General features: G+C 45.4%; 1 protein-coding gene across 2 annotated transcripts in view; it reads right to left on the reverse strand.

Moving 5' to 3' along the window:
- cad (carbamoyl-phosphate synthetase 2, aspartate transcarbamylase, and dihydroorotase) overlaps nucleotides 1-13,297 on the reverse strand; it is a 116,789-nt gene extending 103,492 nt beyond the window's left edge. For both annotated transcript variants that reach the window (XM_070885158.1, XM_070885160.1), the window contains exon 1: nucleotides 12,881-13,297. In XM_070885158.1, the coding sequence (XP_070741259.1) occupies nucleotides 12,881-12,989 (109 nt within the window). In that variant the 5' untranslated portion in view covers nucleotides 12,990-13,297. The remainder of the gene's footprint in view (nucleotides 1-12,880) is intronic.
- Between the last annotated feature and the right edge of the window lie 713 nt (nucleotides 13,298-14,010).

Consider the following 14,010-nt stretch of genomic DNA (forward strand, 5'->3'; position numbering starts at 1 on the left):
TGAGTATTTCCAGCGTTTTCTGTTTTTTTTTACTATCTCCTGTTCATTATCATTTTCACCTTCACTTGATTTAGTCAGGGGTTTAATCTTCTCTGCCTAACATATTGCTGTTATAGTATTGGAAGAACATTTTGGCGTGAAATGTTTAAAACCTATTACCATGTCCTTTTCCAGTTCTCTTGGGACAGTTAACATCTCAAACTGCTTCTCTATGATCGTGTGCTCAGCACAGCACTTTTCCTGTTCTTCCCCTGCCCCCACCCTTCCTGAATACCCATGCGTCATCATAATAGGCATTCCCTCAGAATCGAGGAAGACTTGCTTCCACTCAAAAGCGAGTTCTCTACAGTCCAATGCGGGAATTACAGTCTCTGTCACAGGTGGGAGAGACAGTGGTTGAAGGAAAGGGTGGGTGGAGAGCCTAGTTTGCCACATGCTCCTTCCTTTGTCCGCGCTTCATTTCTGCATACTCGGCGACGAGACAAGAGATGCTCACAGCACCCTCTCGGAGGCTCTGCCTCCAGTTTGGGCGGTCTTGGGCCAGGGATTCCCAGGTGCCGGTGGGGATGTTGCACTTTATCGAGGAGGCTTTGATGGCGTCCTTGAAATGTTTCCTCTTCCCACCTGGGGCTCACTTGCCATGACAGAGTTCAGAGTCGAGTGCTTACTTAGGGAGTCTCGTGTCAGGCATGTGGCCCGCCCAATGGAGCTGGTCGAGCGTGGTCAGTGCTTCGATACTGAGGATGTTGGCCTGATTGAGAGCACTGCGTTAGTGCATCTATCCTCCCAGTGGATTTGCAGGATCTTGTGGAGGCAGCGCTGGTGATACCTCTCCAGCTCTTTAAGAAGTCTGCTGTATATTGTCCACGTCTCTGAGCCATATAGGAGGACGGGTATCACTACTGTCCCGTAGACCATAAGCTTGGTGTCAGATTTGAAGGCCTGATCTTCAACACTCTCTTCCTCAGTTGACCAAAGGCTGCGTTGGTACACCGGAGACAGTGTTGCATCTCATCATCGATGTCTGCTCTTGCTGATAGTAGGCTCCCAAGGTATGGAAAATGGAACACGTTGTCCAAGGCCGCACTGTGGATTTTGATGACCTGGGGGGGGGGGGGGGGGGGGGAAGTGCTGTGTGGCCGGGTCAGGTTTGTGGAGGACCTTTGTCCCTTACGGATTTAGTGTAAGGCTTATGCTTTCGTAAGCCTCGGTGAAGGTGTTGATGATGGCTTGGAGTTCAGCCTCTGAGTGTAGGCAGACGCAAGTGTCATCCACATACTGTAATTCGATGACAGAGGATGGGATGGTCTTGGATCTGGCCTGGAGGCGACGAAGGTTGAACTGGTTCCCATTGGTTCTATAGTTCCATGAAGCATTGCAGCAAGGATAACTGAGAAAAGCATTGGTGCGATGACGCAACCCTGCTTGACCCCGGTCCGGATGTGGATTGGGTCTGTGGTGGATCTGTTGGTCAGGATCATGGCTTGCATGTCATCGTGGAGCTGGCGGAGGATGGTTACAAATTGGAGAGCAGCCGAACGGAGGAGTATGCTCCGTAGTTCCTCACGGTTGACAGTGTCAAAGGCCTTTGTGAGGTCAAGGAAGGCCATGTACAAGGATTGATGCTGTTCCCTGCATTGAAGATCATGTCCCGTTTGTATCCCATAGTAATATCAATGCAAATTCCATTCAATTCCAGGATTAGTCACATGTCTAACTGGTATATTAGTTACCAGTTATTACCAGTGGCTCTAATTTAACCAATTTATTTTGAATGCTTCTTGCATTCACACATGTACATTTCATTTTGGTCCTTACCTGCCCCCAAACATTTGTCTGGTTGCCTGGGTAATGTGATCCTTGTAATACGGCATTCTTGCCCTTGATTACTTCCATTATTCTGTTCTTATGCACAGTCATTAACCCACCCGGTTGACCATTGTATTCACCCCTTCCCCCATCTCGTGATAATGATGCCCAGTGGCTATTTCTGTGCCTGCTGCAATTCATCTTTTACAACATCTTGAAATGGTGGATACGGTATAACTAACATCTTGGCTGGCCTCTCATATTCTCTGCAACTCCCTCCCGAAACCTCTCTTTCCTCCTTTAAGACACTCCTTAAAACATAACATAAGAAATAGGAACAGGAGTAGGCCATACAGCCAGTCTGCTCCACCATTTAATACGATCATGGTTGATTCGATCATGGACTCACTTCCCTGCTCGCTCCCCATAACCGCTTATTCCCTTATCGTTTAAGAAACTGTCTATTTCTGTCTTAAATTTATTCAATGTCCCAGCTTCCACAGCTCTCTGAGGCAGCGAATTCCAGATTCACAACCCTCAAAGAAATTTCTCCTCATCTCAGTTTTAAATGGGCAGCCCCTTATTCTAAAATCATGCCCTCTAGTTCTAGTCTCCCCTATCAGTGGAAACATCCTCTCTGCATCCACCCTGACAAGCCCCCTCATAATCTTATACGTTTCGATAAGGTCACCTCTCATTCGTCTGAATTCCAATGAGTAGAAGCCCAACCTACTCAAACTTTCCTCAAAAGTCAGTCCCCTCATCCCCGGAATCAAACTAGTGAACCTTCTCTGAACTGCCTCCAAAGCAAGTATATCCTTTCGTAAATATGGAAACCAAAACAGCACGCAGTATTCCAGGTGTAGCCTCACCAATACCTTATATAGCTGTAGCAAGACTTCCCTGCTTTTATACTCCATCCTCTTTGCAATAAAGGCCAAGAATACCATTGGCCTTCCTGATCACTTGCTGCACCTACAAACTATCCTTTTGTGTTTCATGTACAAGTACTCCCAGGTCCCACTGTACTGCGGCACTTTGCAATCTTTCTCCATTTAAATAATAACTTGCTCTTTGATTTTTTTTTCTGCCAAAGTGCATGACCTCACACTTTCCAACATTATACTCCATCTGCCAAATTTTTGCCCACTCACTTCACCTGTGTATTTGTGTCCTCCTCACACATTGCTTTTCCTCCCATCTTGTATCGTCAGCAAACTTGGCTACGTTACACTCAGCCCCTTCTTCCAAGTTGTTAATATAGATTGTAAATAGTTGGGATTCCAGCACTGATCCCTGCGGCACCCCACTAGTTACTGGTTGCCAACCAGAGAATGAACCATTTATCCCAACTCTTATTTAGCCAATCTTCTATCCATGCTAATACATTACCCCCAACCCTGTGAACTTTTATCTTGTGCAGTAACCTTTTATGTGGCATCTTGTCAAATGCTTTCTGGAAGTCCAAATACACCACACCCACTGGTTCCCCTTTATCTACCCTGTTCGTTACATCCTCAAAGAATTCCAGCAAATTTGTCAAACATGACTTCCCCTTCATAAACCTATGCTGACTCTGCCTGACCAAATTTTGCTTTTTTCAAATGTCCTGCTACTGTTTCTTTAATAAGAGACTCCAGCATTTTCTCAACCACAGATGTTAGGCTAACTGGTCTATAGTTTCCTGCTTTTTGTCTGCCTCCTTTTTTAAATAGGGGCGTTACATTTGCAGTTTTCCAATCTGCTGGGACCTCCCCAGAATCCAGGGAATTTTGGTAAATTACAACCAATGCATCCACAATTCCTGCCGCTACTTCTCTTCAGACCCTAGGATGCAAGCCATCAGGTCCAGGGGATTTATCTGCCTTTAGTCCCATTATCTTACTGAGTACAGCCTCCTTAGTGATGATTGTGATAAGTTCCTCCCCCCCTTAGCCCCTTGACTATCCACTGTCGGAATATTGTTCGTGTCCTCTACCGTAAAGACTGATACAAAATATTTGTTCAGAGTTTCTTGCAATCTCCATGTTCCCCATTACTAAGTCCCCGGACTTGTCCTCTAAGGGACCAACATTTACTTTAGTCTCTCTTTTCCTTTTTATATACCTATAGAAACTCTTGATATCTGTTTTTATATTTTGTGCTAGTTTACTTTCATAGTCTATCTTTCCTTTCTTAATCATTTTTTTTAGTCGTTCTTTGCTGGCTTTTAAAAGCTTCCCAGTCTTCTGTCCTCCCACTAGTTTTGGCCACTTTGTGGGCTCAAGCTTCGGCCTGAGTTGCTCCTATTTTTTGGAGCAACTTGTTTAGAATGGAGCATCTTAGAAATTGAAATTCTCAGCATTTAGTTTGCTCCAGTTCTAGTGAGTTAGAATAGTTTCATTTTACAAGAGATTTTTTTTTCCAAAAGGGGGGGGGTGTCCAGCCACTTACGCCCGTTTTGCAAGTTTAGGCAGCGACAATTTACTCCAAACCAACTTAGAATGGAGTAAGTGTAGATTTTTGTACGCTCGGAAAAACCTTGCCTACACTTATAAATCAGGCGTAAGGATCGAGAAATTTGCTGGGGGGGGGGGGGGGCGGTTTAACAAGCATTAAATACTTCACTTTTACAAATAAAGAGCCATCATCAATAATAAATGATAAATCAACCAATAACTCAAACATTAAAAAAATTTTAAAAAATTTTTTTAAATCAATAAATAAAAATTACGTTTCTACTCACCTACTGCAGCAATGGGAGCCCTCCAACATCGTGCTGGGACGGGGCCCCCCCCCCTCAGGAGATGCCGGTCAGGTGAGCCCCGCCGCCGTCCAGGGCTTCAGGCGGGGCCAGCACCCAGCGATGATCGCCGCCGCCGAGGACTTCGGGCGGGCCCCGTTGCCGCTGCCACTTCAGACGGGGTCCGCACCCAGCGATGATCGCCGCTGCCGAGGACTTCGGGCGGGGCCCGGCCCCAGCGAGATGCTGAGCGGGCGGGCCCCGCCGACGCCACTTCGGGCAGGGCTTGCACCCAGAAAATGCCAGGCAAGTGGGCCCCACCACCGCCGAGGTAAGGGCTGTCAGGCTACTCGGCCCGGGATAGAGGCGACGTCCCTTCGGCCAGGGATCGGGTTGTCGCCCGGAGACAGGACGTGCTGGGAGGGCCAGGAACTACTGTGCACGCACGCGCGCAGCTGCCGGCACTGTTTTTGGCGCAGGGTTGTAGCTCTGCCCCCAGCAGCTCCTGCTGCACCACGTCGAGCTGGAAACGGGTCTACAGATATCGGAGAATCGTGAGGCAAGTATTCGGCGCAATTTCTGTTCTACAAATTAGGCGGGCCTTTCCGATGTGCGCCATTCTAGTGGGAGTCCGAAACTTGAGCCCTGTATGCCCTTGTTTTTAATTGGATATCATCCTTTATTTCTTTACTTAGCCACGGTTGGCTTTCTTTTCTCCTACAGCCTTTCCTCCTCACTGGAATATAATTTTCTTGAGTTGTGAAATATCTCCTTAAATGTACGCCACTGTTCATCAACCTACCTCTGACCAAGCTTTGGTCATCTGCCGTAATTTCTTATATGGCTTGGTGTCAAATTTATTTGTTTTGACTTAAAACACTGCTGTGAAGCACCTTGGGACGTTTTTAACGTTACGTTAAAGGTGCGTATAAATACAAGTTGTTGTGACGCGTTCACATCCCAAAAGCCTATTTTAATGCTGCTTAGAATTCTGAGATTTTTTTCCTTGGTGGAGATCAGATATCAACTTCCAAACTTTGCTCTTCCATATTTTGACTCGATGAACGGGCACAGAACACACTGTGCAGAATCTACCCCTCTAACTTTGGGAATTTGCAGCTCGAATACATCCTGTTGGCAAGTTGGTCGTTCAGAGAAGGAACTATTTCTGCTTCAGTCCTTTCTCTGCAGATGTTAACAAACCCGGCAGCACTGCCTCAGTCCACACAGCAGCAACAGGTTCGTCACCCGTTAACTTTTTATAAACAAGACGGCATTTCACTTTCCAGCAGCACTGGAATCCATTAGATGCTTCAAAATTTTTCCAAAGTGATTACTTTGCCATGCTCAAAAAATTTAGCTTTCAATAGGCAGTCATCAAAAGGGATTTCCGATTAAACTACGTTAGAAGTGCTTCAATCAACATCGGACAAATTACTTTCATGCTTCCATTTCCCATCCCATGTCTTCCCCAATGCTGCAAGATGTTCGCTTTTCTTTTAGAATTCTAGAAACCAGATTCAGAAATGCTTCTGTGCAATTAGCTTTTGAATCCTCAATTCAAAAAAAAAGTTCCCCCAAATTAGAACAGTGACTACACTTCAAAAGGTACTTCATTGGCTGTAAAGTGCTTTGGGACATCCAGAGGTTGAGAGAGAGAGAGAGAGAGAGAGAGAGAGAGAGAGAGAGAGAAAAGGTAGGTCTTACTCCCTTTTTCAATTTCTTCAAACTGTTCAAAATATCCACATGCTCCCACAGCGACACGTCATGGTGCTTTTCTTTGTTTAACCATCTGGAAAATCAACTTCCATTTTTCCTTCACGCACACACCAAAAAAAAGGTGAAAACTAAGTTTTTAGGCACAATGACCATCAAACCACTCGGATTGAGAGGTGAAAGCCTTGGGTTCAAAGGTTACAAATCTCTTTATAGCTGAATTTCTGAGCGCCATAGTTGCATATGAACAGGAATTCCAATATATCAAATTGCAATAAAACAAACTTTTCACAATTGGGGGTGGGGTTAAAAAAAAAATGGGACTTTGGAAATGGTTGTTAAAACTGGAAATACAACTGAGCGAGTTGAAAATAAACAGGTATAATTGTAGTTGACAAAGCTATCCTTTTCCTATTAAGCAGAAGAACAATGGTGAATGCAAATTGGAAGTGATCAGCAAGTGATCAGGAAGGCCAATGGTATCTGGGCCTTGATTGCAAAGGGGATGGAGTATAAAAGCAGGGAAGTCTGACTACAGCTATACAGGGTATTGGTGAGGCCACACCTGGAATACTGCGTGCGGTTTTGGTATCCATATTTACAAAAGGATATACTTGCTTTGGAGGCAGATCAGAGAAGGTTCACTAGTTTGATTCCAGGGATTAGGGGGTTGACTTATGAGGAAAGGTTGAGTAGGTTGGGCCTCTACTCATTGGAATTCTTAAGAATGAGAGGTGATCTTGGCGAAACGTATAAGATTATGAGGGGGCTTGACAAAGTGGATGCAGGGAGGATGTTTCCACTGATGGGGGAGACTAGAACTCGAGGGCATTATCTTCGAGCCCATTTAAAACAGAGATGAGGAAAAATGTCTTCTTTCAGAGGATTGTAAATCTATGGAATTCGCTGCCTCAGAGAACTGTGGAAGCTGGGACACTGAATAAATTTAAGACAGAAATAGACAGTTTCTTGAGCGATAAGGCGATAAGGGTTTATGGGGAGCTGGCGGGGAAGTGGAGCTGAGTCCATGATCAGATCAACCATGATCTTATTGAATGGCGGAGCAGGCTCGAGGGGCCGTATGGCCGACTCCTGTTCCTATTTCTTATGTTCTTAAGGAACCTGCTCCCTTTGTACAAGTTCACCGTGTACTTCATTAGTTCCGCTCCTGATGTTATGGAACATTCTCTCACCACTTCTCTCAAATCTTCGCTGTCTAAATTGTCAGACTGCTTGTCCAACATCCAGTACTAAATGAGCAGAGATTACCTCCCAATATTGGGAAAACCAAAGCCATTGTTTTCAGTCCCAAACACGAACTCCGTTCTCTAGCCACTGACTTCATCCCTCTCCTTGGCAACTCTGAGGCTGAACCACACAGTTCGCAACCTTAGTGTCATATTTGACCCGAGGTGAGCTTCCTACCACATATCCATGCCATCACTAAGTGCCTATTTTCACCTCTGTAACATCGCTTGAGTCCACCACTGCCTCAACTCATCTGCTGCTGAAACCCTCATCCATGCCTTTGTTAATTCTACATTGACTATTCGAATGCATTCATGGTCTGACTCCCACATTCTAACCTTCATACGCACCGGATAAATTGTCCCAACGGGCGACAAGCTGATTCTCCTTGGCAACTTTAATGCCAGAATTAGAAAGGACACAGGGAAGGAGTAGGGAAAACCAACTCCAATTGTATCCTCCTCTTGACAAAATGCTTAGAACATGGTCTTGTCATAACCAACACCTTGTTTCGTCAGAAAGACAAGTACAAGGCCTCCTGGCAACACCCTCGCTCCAGGCATTCCAGATAAGAGATGAGATCATGGATTCGTGCCAAGAGTACTCTGGAGGCCTTGATTTTCAGTTGTCGGCCATGGCTGGGATTGTGCTGAGGTGGTGACTGGTTGCATGCTGCGATATGGAGTCAAGGACACTCACATCAAAGACAGAGTCTTGGTTAAGGAGATCCTCGAAGTGCTCCTTCCAGCGGGCACTGACTGCCTCTCTGTCCTTGATGAGCACGTCTCCATTCTTGACTCAGTGGAATAGGATCTCGAGAGCTTGGGCCGTAGGCGGTTTTGACTGCGCTAAAAAATCCACGCACAGTGATTCTCAGCGAGTTGCTGCATCTTCTGCGTTCTTTCCACCCACCATCTGTTCTTTAGGTCACGAGTTGTTTGTTGGACCTCAGCCTTCAGTTGTCTGTAGATCAGCTTTCTTTCACTCGAGTTGAGGTGTTGTTTCCAATTCAGAAATGCTTTGCGTTTGCAGTTTATTAGCTCCTGGATCTCCTGGTCGGTCTCATCGAACCAGTCTTAATGTTTTCTGGTAGAGTAACCAAGAATAAAAACAGAAAATGCTGGAAATCTCAGCAGGTCAGGCAGCATCTGTGGAGAGTAATCAAGAGTCTCTTCGTAGGTGCTAATTATGGTGGACTTGAGGGCAGACCAAGCAATATGAACACTCTGCGGCATCGGTATGTGACTCACTGTGCCCATGCCTATGTACAGCAGGCACCTCAAAGCACTGGAGAAGTACCACCGCTGCCTCTGCAAAATCCTCCAAATTAGTTGGCAGGATAGGCGCACCAACATCAGCGTTCTCTCAGATCAACATTCCCAGCATCGAGGCATTGACCACACTTGATCAGCTCTGATGGACGGGCCATATTGTCCGTATGCTCGATACTAGACTCCCGAAACAAGCACTCTACTCCGAGCTATGTCACGGCAGGCGAGTCCCAGGAGGGCAGAGAAAACCCTTCAAGGACACCCTCAAAGCCTCCTTAAAACAATGCAACATCCCCACCGACTCTTGGGAATCCCTGGCTCAAGACCGCTCAAAGTGGAGTAGCAGCATCCGAGAAGGAGCCGAACACTTCGAGTCTCTTCGCCGGGAGCACGCAGAAGCCAAGTACAAATAGCAAAAGGAGCGTACGACAAATCAAGCACTCCACCCACCCGTCCCTCCAACCACCATTTGCACCACCTGTGACAGAGACTGCAGATCCCGCATTGGTCTCATCAATCACCTTAGAACTCATTTTAGTGTGGAAGCAAGTCATCCTCGACTACGAGGGACTGCCTAAGACGACAACCACCCTCCATAAACTTGAAGTCATCCAAAATTGGTCCGAATTCGCACCAAGTTTTGTTCACCCATCATCATAGGCAGTTCCTCGGAGTTGAGGATGACTTGCTTCCATACTAGAAATGAGTTCTCTGGTGACTGAACAGACCAATTGCAGGACCTACAGTCCCTGTCACGGTTGGTGGTTGGAGGGACGGGTGGGTGGGGTACGTGGGTTGCCACACGCTCCTTCCGCTGTCGACGCTTGGCTTCAGCTTGCTCCCTGCGAAGAGATTCAAAGTGTTCAGTGCCTTCCCAGATGCTTTTCCTCCACTTTGAGTGGCCTTGGGCCAGGGATTCCCAGGTGTCGGTGGGGATGTTACATTTTTTTTTAAAAAAGAACGCTTTGAGGGTGTCTTTGAAGCATTTCCTCTGCCCACCTGGGGTTCGCTTGCCGTGTCGGAGCTCCGAGTAGAGCACTTGTTTTGGGGAGTCACGTTTCAGGCATGCGGGCAATGTGGCCCATCCAGCAGAGCTGATCGAGCGTGGTCAGTGCTTCCATGCTGGGGATGTTGGTCTGAGCGAGGACACTGACGTTGGTGCGCCTGTCCTGCCAATGGATTTGCAGGATCTTGCGGAGACAGCTTTGGTGGTACTTCTCCAGTGCTTTGAGGTGCCTGCTGTACATGGTCAATGTCTCTGAGCCATATAGGAGGGCGGGTATCACAATTGGTCTGTAGACCATGAGCTTGGTGCCACGTTTGAGGTCCTGGTCTTCAAACACTCTCTTCCTCAGGCGGTCAAAGGCTGCACTGGCACACTGGGGGCGGTGTTGGACCGAGTCGTCAATGTCTGCCCTTGTTGACAGTAGGCTCCCGAGGTATGGAAAATGGTCCACGTTGTCCAAGGCCTCTTGGTGGAGTTTGATAACCAGGGTGCAGTGCTGTGTGGCGGGGGCAGGTTGGTAGAGGACCTTTGTCTTACGGATGTTTAGTGCAAAGCTTATGCTCTCGTACGCCTTGGTAAAGGTGTTGACAATGGCTTGGAGGTGTCAGCCTCTAAGTGTGCGCAGACGCAAGCGCCGTCTGCGTACTGTAGTTCGATGATGGAGGATGGGATGGCATTGGATCTGGCCTGGAGGCAGCGGAGATTGAACAGATTCCAGTTTGTCCTGTAATGTAGTTCCACTCCAGCAGAGAGCTTGCTGAAGGCAGCATCACCCCATTGTTCGCTGACCTACACTGGCTCCTGGTTAAGCAACGCCTCGATTTTTTAATTCTGGCTTGTTTTCAAATCGCTTCATTGACTCATCCCTCCCTACCTCTAATTTCCTCCAGCACCACAACCCTCTAAAATATCTGCGTTCCTCCAATTGCCTTTTGAGCATCCTCGATTTTAAAATCGCTCCACTATTGGTGGCCATGCCTTCACCTGCCAAGGCCCTGAGCTCTGGAATTCCCTCCTTAAATCTCTTCACTTCTCATTCTTCCTTTAAGATCCTCCTTAAAAGCTGTCATCTGCCCCATTATGTGGCTCGGTGTCAAATTTTGTTCGATAATGCTCCAGTGGAGAGACTTGGGACGTTTTACTCCGTTAAAGGTGCGATATAAATACAAGTTGTTGTTTTTCTCCATTACCATTTATTCACAGTCATCAATATTATGAGAATTAATCGTCTCAATAGAGCCATTTAATTATTAAACAGTTACAATTGTGAATGCTGTATTTTATCGGTGAATGCCAGAACCCAGAGAATCTCTTTGCGAACTCAAATTAATTATACAGGTACTACTTTGTAAGATTTCAGCTTGACTATGGAAAGCCTGCTTCCAATTATTTGATGCTAGTTTACTTAGCCAACTACATTTTGTTACAAGTTCCTAGTAAATTACAGTTAAGATATCATCACATAGCAATGTGGTTAATTAAAGAATCATTGCGCAGTATCTATTATATATATTAAAACATGTTGTGCCAACATTTTAACAGGACTGCACAATAAAGTTACCTGACATAATGTTAGGTGATGAGGCCACCTAAACCAAAAATTGATAACTGTTGTAATCATGCAACTGGGACAAAATTGGTAACAAAAAGTTACTTTAAAAAAAGAAAATCAATTTCAAATGGACAGATGCAAAAGATTGAAGGAGACTGGGCTGTAATACCTTTACCCACATAAGTCACTTATGCCCAATATTCCATTTTTTTTTAAAAACAGTGCAATTGTTTTGCATCCAGGTTCAGAGTTTCACTGGACCCAAATGCAGAGCAAACACCAAGCCCCAGATTGCAAATGTTGTTTGGCCTTTTGCCCATCGTTAGCATCGCAACTGATCCCAATCCTTGTCTTCACATGAAGACCACATGTGTACTTCCCAGGACCAGAAAAAGGAACCCTGGATGATGGCTCCCTTAACTCATCCAGAAAACTGTTACCAAGCAAGGGTAGTGGTCCTGCTACCTCCCCACCCGAGATTACCTAAGTCAGCAGAGTCCAGAGAACAAACTTGAGACCTCCGTGGTGTACATGCCACATGTCACCAACATCATTGCGACAAACAATTTTTTGCAGCCTTTTTAATAATAGATCAAGTATGGATATCTATTCTTTCAACAAACAGGTTTCTTTTGTGATACCCAAAACAGGACACAGCAAGAACAAATTCCCTTGACCTATTTAATTATATTAACGGAAATCAACATTAGAATCCCCTAACAGAACACTTCAGTATTCAAAAAATAAACTTGCACTGCATAAATAAACCATAATAAAACAAATGATAATATATGGCAGGACACATAAATATTAATTTGCAAGTCTAAATACATGATTTCACTTAATTCACCACCACTGAACAATTTTGAATATTTAAAAAAAATATAGACATACAAACATATTTTTTTTTTAAAAAGGCTTTGATTCATATACAGGGATTCAGACTTCCATTCGCCATTTTAATACAAAACGTTCAATGTATGTCTACAGCAAGAATAACCAAACACGTTAACATGTTAGTTTATATACTAAACATGTATGTTAACATGTTAGTTTGTCCTCTTCCAATCTTGTGGGTTTGCAAAGAAATGTGTTTCGCATTATTGCCTCAGTGAATAAATCCTAAATCAGAACACTGATGCCTGTTATATCAGCAACTTGAGAGATATGCAAACTAATGAGATCATGGATTTGAACTTCATATATGTTGCCCCCCCCCCCCCATCCCCATCATATCATGGCGCTTATCTGCACAACCCACAATGATGCAAACACATGGACATCCCTGAAGCACTGCAACCAAAATATCAAATAATCGTTTGGCCCTACAGAATAAATCACCATTTAAAGATTCAAAACCTTTATAAAATCTGTGACCTAAAATCTCACGGCTACCCGAGAAACGAATGGAACGTTATTCGTGGTTTGATCTGTTATGTGCGCGGACCGTCTCTACAATGTTGACTTAGTCCTCCACGTTGGCATCGTTATAAAGTTTTATCTGGTGGAAGAACTGCGGTATTACACATATAAGGTTCAAAACCGAGTCAACTTACCCAGTTCGCCAGAGACGGTGGCACTTGCGCCGAAGAGTCTGCCTTTGAAAAAAGAGCCGTCATTCAAGAAAAGCGTAGCCATTTCCTCAGAGACAACCTTCTCCGGCATCCGATGTGCTGCAGCCTACCTGCCGGTGTCTCGCTGACTGCAGCTCGCACTGGGCCTAACACGTGAGCCCCACACCGCAGGCACACACTGCAACACCAGCTTCTGTCCGGGACAAAGGGAGTTCCACGCGGCTGTCAATCAAAGCAAGAGTGGCCCTTTGATCGCCCGCTCCGGACTGTAATGAACTCCCAACAACCCGAGCACACTTGCTGAGGAAAATGTACAGACCGCACTCCTCCAACCCATCCGCGCCGAAACAGGTACAGCTCTACTCATGCAGGCTCTCCCATGCCGCCGAGCGAAGGAAGTGACGTGCCTAACATTAGAACCATCGATGGAGAAGGTGAAGATGTGCACCAGACATCATCAGTGCAAAACGGGAGTTACATAAAACGTGGTGTAATAGTATCGTGTACATGCAAATTAAGGCCGGGGCTAACATTTCGGTGAGGTTTAATTTGAGGATGGTGGTGTTATACAGTACAACTCCGCGCTCCTCAAATTCTGGCCTCTTGAACATCCCTCATTTTAACTGCTCAACCATCGATGGCTGTGCCTTCAGCCGCCTGGACCTTGAGCTCTGGAACTCCCTCCCTAAACCTCTTCCTTTAAGACGCTCCTTAAAATCTGCCTCATTAAACAAGCTTTTGGTCATCTGCCTTAATTTCTTTTGTGACTTGGTGTAAAATTTATCTATTTTGTCTTGTAACACTTGTGAAGCGCCTTGGGACGTTTTACGACATTAAAGGCACTATATAAATAAAAGTTATCAGGTGCAACGCATCACATGAAAATTAAGGCTTGTCAGGTAATGAGAGACTTGACAGTTATGTTGAAGTATATTTTCCTGGGTGTAAAACTACAGAAATATTTTCTTACCAAAGTGTCATTATAAACACTGGACAACCTGCAAGTTTCAAGCCTTCATTGTGTCTTCATTCATGGCGCCCTTATGTATGAACAACAACTTGTATTTATGTAGCGCCTTTAACGTAGTAAAACGTCCCAAGACACTCGAAAG

The sequence above is a fragment of the Pristiophorus japonicus genome, chromosome 7, assembly GCF_044704955.1.
Source record: "Pristiophorus japonicus isolate sPriJap1 chromosome 7, sPriJap1.hap1, whole genome shotgun sequence".
In the NCBI taxonomy this organism is placed as follows: Eukaryota; Metazoa; Chordata; class Chondrichthyes; family Pristiophoridae; genus Pristiophorus; species Pristiophorus japonicus.